Source organism: Prunus dulcis, chromosome 1, assembly GCF_902201215.1.
Source record: "Prunus dulcis chromosome 1, ALMONDv2, whole genome shotgun sequence".
NCBI lineage: Eukaryota > Viridiplantae > Streptophyta > Magnoliopsida > Rosales > Rosaceae > Prunus > Prunus dulcis.
Genome location: NC_047650.1, coordinates 42,089,097 through 42,104,594, shown reverse-complemented (window position 1 = coordinate 42,104,594; position 15,498 = coordinate 42,089,097). Strand labels below are relative to the sequence as shown.

The 15,498-nt window shown below is 36.0% G+C and overlaps 1 protein-coding gene and 1 long non-coding RNA gene across 3 annotated transcripts; one reads left to right on the top strand and one right to left on the bottom strand.

The window, feature by feature from the left end:
- Positions 1-575: 575 nt before the first annotated feature.
- On the bottom strand, positions 576-5,941 carry LOC117614764 (GTP 3',8-cyclase, mitochondrial). Of its 2 annotated transcripts, none has more exons than XM_034343664.1 (7): positions 5,711-5,941; positions 4,522-5,142; positions 4,095-4,262; positions 3,814-4,005; positions 1,275-1,343; positions 1,040-1,129; positions 576-901 (listed from the first exon to the last, which is right to left on the bottom strand). In XM_034343664.1, the coding sequence occupies exons 1-6, from the start codon at positions 5,777-5,779 to the stop codon at positions 1,046-1,048; spliced, it is 1,203 nt and encodes a 400-aa protein (XP_034199555.1). In that variant the 5' UTR covers positions 5,780-5,941; the 3' UTR covers positions 576-901; positions 1,040-1,045. The 2 variants fall into 2 exon arrangements, 1 of the variants encoding a protein (XP_034199555.1); XR_004583911.1 differs by lacking the exon at positions 576-901 and adding an exon at positions 2,298-2,574 and having other exon boundaries at positions 1,090-1,129.
- Positions 5,942-7,500: 1,559 nt separating this feature from the next.
- On the top strand, positions 7,501-9,615 carry LOC117615458. Its single transcript, XR_004584024.1, has 5 exons — positions 7,501-7,616; positions 7,760-7,915; positions 8,205-8,893; positions 8,983-9,080; positions 9,344-9,615. It is a non-coding gene; the product is annotated as an uncharacterized LOC117615458 (long non-coding RNA).
- The last annotated feature ends 5,883 nt before the right edge of the window (positions 9,616-15,498 follow it).

Sequence of the window (15,498 nt, the reverse complement as noted above, 5' to 3'; positions counted from 1 at the left end):
ATGGGTGTGTACTAGTCACGTGAATAGTGCATGCCTTTTTTTTTTTCTTTTTTTTCCCACCCATTGCCATGGATTGTTCACATGAGATTATAAAAATATGATATGAGGAGAGGAATTTGTATGAAGTTTTGGTGTGGAAAGTGAAGAACATTGGTAGGTATTTATATATTAAAAAATTGAATTCTTTAGTAATTTTTCAGAATTTTTTACAATTTTTTTCTTTGTTGACTTCATTACCTTCAGGCAGCAGCACAAGTTGGTCTCGCCTTTGGACTCGCCCTGTTTGATAGAGGCCACTCTTGCCCGGGCTATATTTGCTTGGTGTGGGAGGTTTTTTCAGCCCAGGCCCCTTTTGCCATGGTAAGGCAAATGGGCGATATATCAAACTAACAGATGGTGCCATTTCCACACATACATGCTTATGTTCTGACAGCACAATTCTCATGTAAAAGTTATACTGAAACAGGACATGAGAGACTGCATGCATTGTTGCACATCAGAAAACCTACTATGAGTTCCGCTGATCACTGCAAAGTTCGAAAACAATGAATTCAATTTGGCATGTATGATGGATCTAAACACAATACAAGTAAATAAAAATTTGTCATTTAGTACTTTCAATTATATATAGGTTACAAGGAGGCTGTTTGTTTCAGCATAAATGCCAACACGTTGATCACAACTATACTAATAAGGGTACAACAGTAGAGATCTTTCATGTGGTCCATGAAAGATTGATATCTCATTGCTTGCTTTGCTTTTACATACAGCCAGTAACCCAGTAACAAAATCTTCTCTTCCCCTCTGTCCTGAGATAGCAATGTTGGCACTTCAAAATACGTTTATCCTCTCCACACGACGGATACATTTATCCTCTCCACGTGCAAGTATTCTACAGAACCTGAAGAAAAAACATATTAGATTGTGTCACTAGATTAATGCAGGGTAAACTTTTATCACTGCAAGACTCTGTCAAACAAACCATAGATGTTTTCTCCGAAGAGATTGGCAAAAAAGAGTTCATAAAAGGAGGTAATACCAAGCATTAGCCACCAATATGTATCATTGGCCTATTTGCTGTCTTTGCAATGTCAAACATACCAGCGTGTGAAGCTTTCTTCCTCTTCACCTAAAGCAAACATAAAAAAGTCTTCAAAATATATGCAAGGAAAATTTGAAAGCTGAATTTGCATGAGAACATGAACTTAATCAAATAAAAAACAGTTCCATGACTGAAGTATAGAGCATTACTAAAATAATTGTAATGCACATACCGCTGACCCGATTATTTCCCTGAGTTCATGATCATTAGCACCCTGACGAAGGGGATCTCTTAAGCTCACCTGCAAAATAAACATTGAATATGAATAACAGGAAAGCATTATCTAAAAATTTATATTGCACATATAAAGCAAAAGGCTTCCAGGAAAACTCATTTGATACTGAAGGAGTTCGTCCCACAGAGAAGCTTGTTGCATTAGCTTCATCACATTACCACATTACATTGTTGGTAAAAGTCCAAGGGACACGTATATGATCGGCCCCACAGAGAACTACAAATCGCCTCTAAATTCTTTGGCATATTTGAGTTCAAGCAATTGAACTGCAAAATAAAAGTTCCCCATTTTCGTTTATAAGCACACACATAAATAATTGGCCAACTAGATGTAAGCATATGGGCGGCAAATGGGCAGGCTAAGGCAGGTCATAAATGGGATTGGTGTAGTTAGCTAAATTCTGTACTACGTGTTGTTTCAAAAACCAAATCAATGAGGCAAACTACATAATATAATATGTAGAGCTTGGAAAGCCACGAGGAAGAAGGTTGAAATGTCCCATATAATGCTCATGCATAACCTAAAGCTAATATAAATAGACCACCAAAAAAAAAAAAAATTGACAAAATGACTTTGCCCTCTCTTAAATCTCTCTTCATTTAATTACTTTTTGCCCGCTTATTCAATTACATCACCCCTTCACATTAACACAACCCCTTCTTCTTCTTCTTCTACTTTTCCTGCCTTTCTAACAAATCTAAATTATCAAAATTATCACCATTATCAACAACAGAAAGAAGTAGAAATATGAAAGATAATGATGAAGTAAACGCATACTACAAGTTAAATTATAGTTGGAGGAAAAAAAAAAAAAAAAAGGTTGAGAAGATCCAACTCATCACTAACTTGGGAATTGTCTGTTTTTTCAATTTTAGTTCAGAATTTCAATTCTGATTTTAAAGTTACTCAATCCATGCTTACCATGAATAGGAGTTTGGTATATTAGTCTAATGACAATACCTTTTCTAAGGTCACCTTTTGTCGATTCTGTTGGGTTCTTCAATATTGTCTTGGCTGCAAATTGAACACTGTGTATATATATTAATGAATCGAAGGTTTGTTTACTGGTTATAGCTTAATCATGTGTTTCATTTTATTCTTGTTTCTCGCAAGGTCCCGCTTGCCGCCATGGCTTCTAAGCTAGTCAACCATAGTAATATCTTAAGTAAACTTGTCCTTGAAAGCCATTTTCTCAGGCAAGCTGTTTAAATGTAGCAGGGCTTTCCTTTTATCATTTCTGGAAAATAAAGGCAAGAAGAAGGGGATGGTGTTAAAGGATAAGTGTGCAAAACATAATTAAATGAAACAAAAGTCAATTAAAGTTTATTCTCAATAAATACTTATGTAAAGAACAAAATAATTAGTTTGTTTAATCTTAGCCATTCATTGTACCTTAATCTAATGGCTGAAAATTTGTGTCAAAACTTGTGTAAAAAATATGATGCCATGGATCCGCCCCCTATTATATTATATATATATAGAAATTTCTACTACGCCTCCCTGCTTTCCTCCTTGTTTACAATGGCATACGCACGATAATAACGTGCGAACATCCGGATGAGAATGTGTATATATACATATATATGTATATATTCTGTTTATATTGTGCATGTAGAGATATATTAGTGCTTATAGTTGGTAGTCCACTAGAAATAAAAGCCAACTGTGCCCATTGCAATCTCTATAAGTACGCATGTCCACAACTTTTTATGTGACTCTTGTTATCTCTAGGCTTTCATAAAGCAACATGTACAGTTGTTGACCCAAATTATAAATAATAAAAAAAGATATAGCTAAAAGGATTCAATATTAATGCAGGGGATCATTGTCATAAAATTTGTACATTCAAGGCTTAGCCTTGACATCTGCAACATTGGTTCTGCCATAGCCCAACTCATCCAAGCCATAACTTTTGTGATTATCTAACATGATTATTTAATTATTTATCATGTTTTTCTTTTATTAGGTAAGTCGTAGTAGGAATAGTTTTCTCAAGGAATAGGAATGCTAGGGTGCTGTATTTATAAATAGGCTATTAAGAGACTCTTGTATTTGGTTTTTATGAATATAAATCCAGAATTCAGTCTATAGAGTTTCTTTTGGGATCTTTGCCTTAGAACTCATTATCTTCGTTCCAACTTCTATTTTATTGCTTTATCCATCTATCCTCTGTGTTGTTTATTGCTGGGATTCCATTTCTACTGTGTTTTGGGACAGTTTTATTCGTCGTTCCTTTTTAATTTTTTGGTCTGGTCCCGCATCACTGGTGCTCTATCCAAACTTAGCCCTTCACTTGCAGAAATATAGATATCCAATTGTATAAAAAAAAATTTGGATGATTTAAGCAAAGATGAGGTATGCATAGATCCTCAGAAAGTATGCCTTAATAGCCCATGGCAGCTTAGCATTATTGGAAATGATGACGCAAGTATACGAATTCCTGTAATGAGCCAGAGCTCAAAGGCAGATGACTCACCTCAGAAGGACCAAATAAGCAGACTTTGAAGTTTCCATCAGCTAAGAGTCGCAATCTATTGCATCCAGCACAAAAATGCTCAGTCATTGATGTGATAAAAGAAACTACACCAGCATGCTCATCTATCCTGAAATTCTTGGCTGTATCTGTTGGGTGATCCTGAAGTCTCTTTAGACTTGGAAACCGTTTTACCTGTTCAAGAAAAATAAGTGACTTAAGGTATGTATTAAGGGGCAGTCAGAAATCAATTAGTAGGATTACCGGTGAGAGTTCTACCTTACCACTCTATCCAACATTTCCGAGTAGGGTACCAGTTTTTTAACATTCCAAACATTTCCATCAAAAGGCATGAATTCAATAAATCGAATATTAATCGGTTTATCACGTGTCAGCTCTACAAAATCACAAATCTCATCATCATTGAATCCACGCATCACCACACAATTTACCTGAATAGAAGCATAGAAAACATATAAACGTACAGAATACGAATGGTACTTGTACATGAGAATGTGTTAGTGTATGCATGCATATGTTCATATGGGTACATCATAACCTCCAATTAGCAAGAACCTTAAATAATAGGTACTAGCAATCCTAAACCTATAAATAAAATGTAGGGAACATAATAAATTGCGTAAACAAATAATCAATAAGAAAAATTAAAAGAAACGAGTATATGAGTGTAAATTGAGAGGAAGAACATACCTTAACAGGATTATATCCAAGGTTTATGGCAGCATTAATTGATTCCATAACCTTTTGATGCCCATTACGCCTGGTCATAAATTCAAACTTTGCAGGGACCAACGTGTCTAAACTAATATTCACAGAAGTAAGCCCACATTCTTTCAGCTTGGGAAGTTTTCTTGCAAGAGTAATTCCATTGGTGGTTATGGCCACTGTTTTTAATCCATTCAAGTTAGACAAGTGTAAGCATATGTCTTCGATATCTTTCCTTATGGTTGGCTCCCCTCCAGTCAAACGAATTTTTTCCACTCCTGAGCTTACAAACAGATTTGCCAAGCGAACAATCTCATTCTGTGAAAGGATTTTAGGGCTGGGAGTGAGGTCCACACCCTCTGCTGGCATACAGTATTGACATCGCAGATTGCAACGTTCTGTCAGGGAGATCCTCAAGTAAGTGTGGAGCCTTCCAAATGAATCAAGCAACATATCAGAAACAGGGTTGTCTTTTGGAAGATCTTCTGGTACCTTAGCACAAGAAGTCGAGCACATCCTTGGTGTGGATGCATTCATTTGATGACGAAGTAAACCCTTAGAATCACTGTTTCTGGAGGTGGAACAAGACCCAGTTTCGAAGTCCACCTATTAGAAAGTAAAAGCAGTACCAATCAAATATATTTCACTGCGACGGTGGATATACTAACTCACCCCATGATTGAACATTATAGACATGATCAACTTGAACTAATAGGTGGTTCGAAACAAAGACTAGTTTTTACAGAAGTAAAGTTCTATAAAAGGGTCAACTTCATATATGAAAGTTTTGGACTTGATTCATGAAACTTTGCAGTATCATTTACAATTTGACAATAGCAAGTAGAACATCCAAGCTGCAAGGAAATATAGAACACAATTTTCAAAACAAAAAATAAAAACCAATATTCATTGGAATCAGATCGTTGAGTTGGAGATTAATTTTCCTTTGTTGTTTCATCAATTGACCCGGAAATACATTAATAAGCAAATAAAGTTGCAAAAGAAAAAGATAGCATTTTCACAGTATTTTGGGCTACCTGTTAAACATAGAACAAAGCTAAAATTTCACAGAAATACAAACATGCGAAGGGGTTGTGGGCTGCCTCGTTATCAAATTAATCAAACACCCAACAGATTCATTATCAGAAATAATACAAGGGAGAGAGAGAGATACCAGGAAGCAATTGAAATCTGCAAAGCCCATACGCGAGCGGGCAAACTTGAATACATGACGCTTCATCATATTTGTGTTTGAAACGACGGAAACATAAGACGATTCGAAAGCAGAAGGCAGTTTTATATGTAATATGAGTCAGTTTTGTTGCCTTCTTTTCTCTTCAAGCGTCGAAAGGCCGCTTTGGCTTGCGCGCTGGCAGTAGCGGAATGCCTTTGCCATCTGTGATTTTTTGTTTCCACGTGTTTTATCCTTTTGCTTACAAATGTTTTATCCGATATTTTTTTTTTTTGTTGGAAGAGATATTTTATTAAAAAATAGTAAGCGCCATAGAAGTATACAAATATATGACTGAAATAGTCAATTACTATTCAAAACTCAAGTATGAGAGACTGGAACATATATGTGATCTTAAAAAAGATTAGCGCTTCAACAACTCAAGGGAAAATAATAACCCCAAAAAAGAAAAAAGAAAAGAGGAGCCTGAAGATCCCTTCAATCTACACAACAACAAAACCTTGGGAGCACCAGAAACTTGCCGCCTACAATAAAACACAAAATCAAAAAAAACAAGAAAAAGTAAAATAACTAATAAAACTGAAACTAAAAGGTAAAATAACAAATAAACTAAAAAACACAATTGAACACTAAGAAATTAGAAGAAGAAAAAAAACAATAAGAAAAGAAAACTAGCTAGGGCCAACCCGACACAATACAAAGCCCAATCAAAAAGCTAAAAAAGAGATAAATAAGAAGCCAAAAAGTTGGAACAAAATAAAAGAAAGGAGAAGATAGCAGCAAATACAAACCAGGAGAACTTACCTAGCAACCTACAAAAGTCTACCTGAGACAAACCATAGCAACACAACTACACAAATACGGGAAAAGAAACTTAGAAAACAACACAACAACTAGACAACCCCAAACCAAACTGAAAGCAAAACAACAAGAAGATCATAAAAAAGACGCCATGCTTCATCTAGGAAGCAACCCTCCATCCTTCAGCACTCCTCAGTGTCTAAGTAATACTTGCATCTGAGACATAAAATAACATAAGTAAATATAAATGCAAAAAACAAAAACACTTGGGAAAAAGGAAAGCAAAGTGCTTCCCTCTTTTCGACCAAGGTGGCCGATGTAAGGAACTTTTGATCTTTTATTTTTTGGATTGCGTAAGCGTGCAAACACCAAAAGCCACTTATTGGCTTGGATGGATAAGGCCAAATTGTTTTGTTCGTGCTTTTAACTTCTAGTCAGCCAATTGAACGGCCAAGCAAGGAACCTCTAGGTTCTTTTACTTTCTCGGATCAAAGATGGTTAGGCTTTGTTAACGCATTTTGTAGGTTTTGCCACCCCGGCTACACTTTCTAAATACATTCGCATAATTTAAAAGTATAGCCGGACGGCTAGAATCTTTAAATATTATTATATTTGAATATTTGAAGAGTATAGCCGCGCGGCTATACTCTTAAAATATTACCACGAACCGGCTATACTCTTAAAATATTACCACGAACCTTCCGCTCGACTCTGTAAATACTCTTTAAATATTTTAAGAGTATAGCCGCGCGGCCATTTCGCTTCTCTATTAAACTCAAGCTTCGATTGGTTTTCTTCAGTTTCGGTTGCTTCGTCCTCGGGGTTCGGCACCGAAAAAAGACCCAACCCGCCTAGACAGCCGCCTAGCCCCCGCCTAGCCGCCTAGCCCAACATCGCCGGCTTGTTGCAGATTTTGAAGGAGAAAAATCAGATAGCGGAGACAGGGTCAAGTTCCAGAGCCATAGAGTTAGTCCATATTCAGGAGGAGATTGAGGAGGTGTTTGCCGTTCCGGAAGTGAAGGAGAAGAAGAAGAGCAGAAATGCTTTGAGGAAGGGGTCGGAAGGTGAAGAGGTCCGAGCTATGCAGGTCTGCTTGCTTTTGAAAGGCGAGTTTTGATTTTTCGGAGACAATAATTCATTTCTTGTGTTTTGTTTGATGGTGTATATCATGCTCATCTACCAGTTCATTTATATATATTAAATTGACTCGTTTGAATTGTTAATTCCCAGACAATTCTTCAGAAAGCATCTGGAGCACGGAAAAATCCTGTACAAGAAATGCAGAAAGTGGGAAAGTTGGATACCAAAGTGAACGGACAAAGAATCCAGCCTGTCTCCAGCAGTGCTCAAATAACATAAATGACTGCAGTTCAAGATCACACTAAGGTGTCAAGGAAAAGTGTTTTGTTGCTCCTTTTACTTGATTTTTTGTTGTTGTCATTGAGTTTTCGTTTCTTCTTAGTAACAGGTGAATAAGTAAGATAGACTTGTTTATGAACCTTATTAATTGCTTTTGTCTTCATAGCTTCTTATCAGACTTATATGTTGTGTACTCCTACCATGTTATCTGGACTCAATGGCTTTATCTTCTTATTTGCTTTAAACTTTTATTTATTTCTTTTGCATCTGTGTCTTTTAGTCTCTTGAACTAGTCTATATTATGATAATTTTGTAGAGAAATAACACAACTAGGAAGCAAGAGGTGAAGGCATCGGTACAAGAGCTTGCTTCTCGAGTTGCTTCCCGAGTCAATGCTGTAGCTGATGAAAAGATCACACCACCAAATTCGGCATATCAATTTGAGGTTTCTTAGCGAGGACTCTCTGGAGATACTGCTCGACAGACTAGCCTGTTGAATGTCTGCAAAAGTATTCATGGGGTTTACTGTAAAAAATATAGTTTGCCAAAATGCAAGATTCTTGTGTTCATTGTCATCCCGAAGTAGGTGACCATGAATGTGTTCTTTTTGCATGCTGGTCATCCGTGCAGTTGACCACTGCAAAGATTCTATTAGTCTCGTCTATTGTCCTCTTTGGATGGTTGCCAGAAGTATACCAGTAATTGCATTGTCAGTCTGCCCATCTGGCTTCTGCATGCTAGGGGCCATCCAAGAAGTTCCCGATTTGTTGTGTTCCTTTTGAACAATTTCAAATGTCCATAAAGGATTGTGAATATAGTTGGTATTTGTTTAGGAAATCATCACTCATTCTGACTTTCCATTTATGCTGTTACTTTGTTTCATGTTATTTTTTGTGGTATTTCTATACAGGCTATATCTCCAAGTGCATTGCCGCAGATATTCAAAAATGCTTTGACTGTTCCCATACTTCTTGACATTATCAAGTGTGCGGCAACCTTTTTCGTGTAACTAATGTTTATGTCTGATATGTACGTTTTCTTGTTGAGCTTGATAAAATGCTTATGGCCCCACCTTTGATTTATTTCTTTGGCAGTGAAGAAATGGATTTGGCCGTCAATTATTTGGAGAACTTAACCAGGGTTCCAAGATTTGACACACTCATCATGTTTCTTTCATCCTCAGACAACGCTGGTATGCATGCTTCCGTTTTAAATTCCTTGAGATTTTCAAAAGCTTACAGTTGAATTCCTGGATTTCAAATTCTTTTTAAGTAGAGTATACCTATATCAATGTGGTATATCAGTCTCAGCGACTGGTAATGCTTGCACTGTGTCTTGATTGAATCATTCCATATTTTCTGATTTGTTAGTCATCCTGGCCATTTTTATGGGGTTTATGATTCATATTTTCCATTAGTTTCATATCCTATACTAACCCAATAACCTTGCAAACAGATCTTGTTAAGATATGGGATGAAGTGTTTGACAATGAAGCAACTCCGATTGAGTATGCCGAGAAGCTTGATAACCTGCATACAAAGTACTGCCCCAAGCGATGACAAAGCTCAACAAGTTTCTACTTTACCCTCCTCCACCTCTTGTACTGTAAATTCAAGTTGTAAAATTTTGAAATGCTCCAACGACCCCTTTGAATCTCAAATTATATCGTGGACAATTTTTCTATCCATTTGTCGAGATGTTAAAAGTACATTGCAACTTTTACTTCACTCCTGTTGGACTTGAATACTTCGAACTTGGAGCTGTTGGTAAGAATGTGGTTGTGAGCGTCCATGTTTTGGTCGGGTGGACATAGTCTACTCTTGTTCAGTCATATTCATTGAGGTCCAGAGGTTAATGGTGGCGATAACCTGTTTCTTCATGCCCTACCCATCATTCACTACCTTATTTTTCCGACAACATATGTATGTCTTCGCATACTGAGTTGTTTGAAGTCGCAATCAATCAATGTTATGTGTGGGTCTTCCAGATTTTGCACTACGCTTTTCACATGGAGATCATGTGTCATTTACAATCTCTTTCATGTTAACCCCACTATTATGCATCAAAAATAAAAACCCTACTTTATAATACAGAAAATAACCCTACATACAAGTAGATGCTTTGTAATCTTACAGATCAGAGATCATTTTCTGTGAACTCACCCAAATAATGCAAAAACAGAACCAGAATAATGATAGGCTAGGCATATATATATTATCTGCTACACGCGAAAGATTTCTCTTCGAAGCAAAAACGGTTGGAGATGAAGGAGGTTGAACAGAGTTTGTATGGCCAAGTAACTAGCAAAAAGTAAAGACTTCTCTTCTGGGATGGATGAGCAACTAGCTAAGGAGGCAATAAAAGCAGGTAGACCATTGATCTTGCGTTAATAGTCATGTATATGTTTTGTGATGTACATTTTATATGCACAATGTTCTTCAGATAATTTTCTGTTTCTTATAGAGGCCTGTCTAGTTGCATTAATACCAAGAATTTCCTCACACTTAAGTGATTGTTCTTAATGCATAGCTTGTTGCTGCGTTTTCAAAAGGCCAAGAGAGTGATTACTTCTACGCTTCTTTATATGCTGGGCTTTATTATGAAAGTCATGTTTCCTAACGCCCAGCTGGTTGCTGAATTTTCAAAACGCCTAGGCGGTCTAAAACACTTGAATGGCGTTTGCCACCCGTCAAAACACTTGAAAAGTACCCCTGATTTCGGAGTTGGTCAAAGTGAGTTGGGGCTCCAAGTTTTAACATATCCAAAGCAGATATTGAAAAGAGAGAAATTTCACAGTAAATCAATATGAGAGTTCAATTTTTTCTTCTTCTTTTTTTTTTTTTTGTGAGAATACTTGCCTTTGATCTACATCGGACTCTAGAGTGCTACTAAATTATGTTACCGCACACATTATTTTTCGTAGAGAATTGCATGCTAGGTTGGAGTGGTCTTGGTAATTGCTTCACTTTTCAAACAACACTTTATATGAAGAAAACTACCACCTCTCTTACTACTATACCCATAAAACCTTGTTTGAAATTGTTGTTCTCGTTGGCAAAGGGGTTGCAAAATCACCATCTAGCACTTTTCTCACAACAAGTAAGAAATAATATCAGCCTCTCAATTTCTTTCATAGTTAGTAAAATACGGAACGGGAAAAATAAGAATAAAATACGTACGTGTTTTATTTTGGCAAAATTTTGGCAAGTTACAACTGAAAAGTTCGGCCACTATATAGTATATTAATATATATTATTTTGATTCAATAATATGTGAAAATTACGTGTATAATACGTGTATATGAAGAATTTACACTTGTATGTGAATTTTGTGTGCATTATTGAATACTTTGTAAAAAAAAACGTGTATATGAAAAATATATACGTATGTGTACAATATGTGTATTGTCTGTTTTCTTTTTTACACGATGTGTATTTTACCCAATCTTTAAGACATGTATGGAAAACATAGGTGTTATTGAAAAATACATACGTACGTCTATAATACGAGTATTAACGGCAAGATGCTAAATTCTTTATATGGGTAATAACTTTGGAAAAGTAAAAACTCAAAAGGGGATAATAGAGACTCAGGTAATGTAGTAATGGTAATAGATAATGCTATAAACTAATCTTATCAACAAAAGAAAATTAGGGAAATTTTTTTGAAAAAAGGACCTAGTATAGCCGTACGACTGTACTATTTATTTAAAAATTTTAAAACAGTGTCGCGTATAGCCGATCGGCTATACTATTCATTTTAAAAAAAAATTAAAAAACCACGTTAATTATATGCCTCAATGACTCTTTTGCTTTTTCTCTTTTTTATTTCTTCGTTGTAGGCATGGCGTAACGACAAAGTATGCTCTTGTGAACACCAAGTCATCATGAAAGAGAAGAAAACCAGGTATTCACTGGCATTCTTCTCCTGGCAACGTGGGATTTTGCAAGTACCTGAAGAGCTTGTTGATGACAATCACCCCTTAATGTATAAGCCATTTCATCATCTCGATTTCGTCCATTTACAACAATCCGGCGCGACAAAGAAATGTGAAAATGCTATCAAAGCTTACTGTGGTCTCTTTTGATCTAGAGGGACCATGGCATAATAATATTCCATAGATTAATGCCGCCTAAATAGTATTTATGCATCAAGGTATGACTTTAGCAACTTCTCTGCTAATCTTATCCGCTAAGAGAATTGATTTGGACTATTCTCATGTGGGATGCTACAATCTCAACAACAGCATCTCCATGACATACGCCACTTATGCCTTTCGTGTTGCATTTCATCAAATTTTGTTTCTTCGTTATTGATCTAACAGAAGTGTCCAAAAAAAATGTTCAATATATCTGTTGGGGTTGTTGGCCTCACTCAAGCCATGATTTGCAGTAAATTTAATCTCATTTGGAAAAAATGATTCGAGAATCTTTCAGGTAATCTCACTACTAAACCCCAATTGAGCTTTCTCTCACACTACTGGAAATAAATAGTTAAGTTAGAGTCAACTTTATGTCGGTCACATTTATATATAACAATCAATATTCTAGGCATGGTCTTAATCAGAGAAGATTAAATCTGAATTTGTTTCGTTTTCAATTACAATAGTCCACTTTCATTCATTGATAGCTCTAACATTTAAAAATATCTGTCTCTAACATAAAAATGACAATTAAAAAAAAAGGAGAGATTACCAAGAAGGCCTTTAGCCTACGCTTAGTTCCTCCTCGAAGGCATGCATATGACTTTAGCAACATGTTATTTTCAAAGCATCCACAGTAGGTGGGGTGTATAACGGGGTGTATATTAAATATACACCTTTTGTCGTCGGAATCATCTCTAATGGGAAGATGTAAATGGTTGTAAAAATACATCACAACCATGAAGATGTAAAATTAGATGCACATTTGCATCTTTTTTTACATCATTTGCAGGCGGGATCCACAAGAGAAAAAGGGGAAAGAGAATGATTGGAATTCAAAATGGAAGGCCCAGATTTCATGCAATTTGCATTGCACTTCCAATGGCCTAGATTTCTACATAGATATTTTTATGTTAGGTTGTAGGTAAAATCATATGTTCTCCAAATTTAAATTTTTTTAGGTCCGTTGATTTGGAAAAATAAAATAAATCTAACATGCACAAAATTAATTTTAAAAAGTTAACCACTCCCACCCCCCAGCCACAGTGTGGATTCTCTAAAAAGGGGTTCTTAGATATAGATTTATTTTCTTAACCCCCCACTGTGGATGCTCTAAAAAGGGGTTCTTAGATATAGATTTATTTTCTTTATAAAAAATATATATATATATATAAAGGTTTTTTTCTCACAAATGATCTTTGAGATTTGATGGAACTTGACAACGGGACCAAATTGATGTGTGATGTGTAACATAAGGGACCAATAATGTCAGAAAAAAACATGAAGGACCAAAAGTGATAATTTGGCAAACCTCAAGGACCATTTGTGATAAAAACCCTAAAAAAAAGATATAGATCCATTTTCGTTAGTGCACATTGGATGCAGTCCACATCCTTCCTCTTATCAATTGATGTCCACCCAACCAACTGTGGGCATATAAGCAGACCTTGTAGCCACCATATTTGATATATGAGTTATTTACACTAACAACTCTTAGGTTTTCGATGTTTTCAAAAAAACCCTTAAGGTTTCAAAAATTATACGAACGCCCCTTGAGGTTTCAAAGTTTTTGACAAACCCTTTTCGTTGATTGTTCATTCAAAAATTGATGATTTCATATTAAAAAAGCCTAGGCAAATGAAAAAATTTAATCTCGATATGTGTATGTGCAAGCTAATCTCAAAGGCTAATTTTGTCATTTTGGAGAAATTTCTCATATAGAATTATCAATCTTTGGACCAAAACTCAACGGAAAGGGTTTGATGACATGGATTCAAAACTTTTCAAATTCAATATTCATCTATTGCAACATACACATGGAAATTATATTAGGGTAAACAGCCGAATACCCCCCTGGACTATATCGACTATCGAAATGTCCCTCCTGGATTATTTTTTCAGCCAATTTAGCCTATGCCGTCAAGTTTTTAGACTTCCATTCAATTTTCTGTTAATTATAAGGGTAAGTTTGTCATTTTACAAGGACAATACCCAAAAAATAATAAAGAAAATGTAAAATCATAATTTCTACTCTTTCTCTTTTTTTAGTTATTATTTTTCCTTTTCCTTCTTCTTCTTCCTTCTCTTTTCTTTCTTCTCTCCCCGTCTCTGGAGAGACTGCTACTCCGTTGGCAAAGTACAGGTTGTTAACCAGAACTTTGGTCTCTTTGGTTGTTGGGTTGTAGCTCATCAATCTGCCATGGGGTCCGCCCCCTAAAATACCCGATGTTGCTCTTTCACTAGAAAATACCCAATCTGCCATGGGGTTGGGGTTGTAGATCATCAATCTGCAGTGTTGTAGAGGTGGGTCTTCTTCTCCACCTTCATTGTTGCTCTTTCACTGGGAAAACATCCAGCTCTTTCACTGTAAAAACCTTACAGAAGTGGGATTGCAGAGAGAGGGTTTAGGGGATAGGGTGGGGAAGAAGTTGATTCTAGGGTTTTTTGTTTTGTTTTTTGTTTTTTGTTTTTTGTTTTTTGTTTTTTGTTTTTGTTTTTTTGCTTCTTTAGTTTTTAAAGATTTAATTATTTTTAACGGAAAATTGGATGAAACTACATGGAAACTAACGACAGGGGTTAAATTGGCCATTTAAAAAAGTTTGATTGTTAAATTGGCTGAAAAAATCATTCAGGGTGGACATTACTCATTATATTATTAATCTTTGTTTGTCAGCGTGACATATCACATCCCCTTACATTTCAATCGTCTAAATTGTATAAATAGGCCAATTAAGTCATGAAAGCTCATCTAAAACTCAAGGCAAAACAGCTTCCTTTTTCCCTCTCTATCAACCAAACCAGCATATCACAATGGGCTCAAAAACCCCTCTCAGACTTCCCGTCATAGATTTCTCCAACCAAAGCCTAACTCCAGGCACCAGAGAGTGGAACACAGTGAGAGCCCAAGTCCACAATGCCCTTGAAGAGTATGGTTGCTTCGAGGCATTGTTCACCAAAGTCCCTTCACACATTCGAAAGTCCATATTTCAATCAATTGAAGAGCTTCTCGACCTCCCTTTGCAAACCAAATTAAAAAATGTTTCGAGAAAACCTTACCGTGGCTATGCCGGGCAGTTACCCATGATGCCACTATATGAGAGCATGGGGATTGATGGTGCCAACGTCTATGAACAAGTTCAAAGCTTGGCAAACACCTTGTGGCCTCAAGGAAACCCAAGCTTCTGGTTCATAACATTAACTCTTCCTCCTAATTAACAATTTCGTAGTCGTATATGCGTATTAAAATCATAGGGAAAATGTTATGATCTTATAAGACAATCTGACATGTTATGTTACTATCATGTCTGCCATATATAATTCAAATTAACAGTACGCCAAAACAATACACATCAGATTTCTGGTATGAGAACATTAGCGTTAATTTCATAATCTAATATTTGGTGTTCATATTAGGTTTTATTTCTGGTTGGTGAATGCCTTAATTTTTTTGGTTGGTGAACTTTTATGG

Excerpts from the sequence above, each read along its gene's own strand:
- LOC117614764 (XM_034343664.1), bottom strand. The coding sequence starts at position 5,779 with ATGATGAAGCGTCATGTATTCAAGTTTGCCCGCTCGCGTATGGGCTTT. Across the intron at positions 4,006-4,094 it reads CGGAAATGTTGGATAGAGTG|GTAAAACGGTTTCCAAGTCT; the intron begins GTAAGGTAGAAC and ends TTTCTTGAACAG. Across the intron at positions 1,130-1,274 it reads GGGAAATAATCGGGTCAGCG|GTGAAGAGGAAGAAAGCTTC; the intron begins GTATGTGCATTA and ends TGTTTGCTTTAG.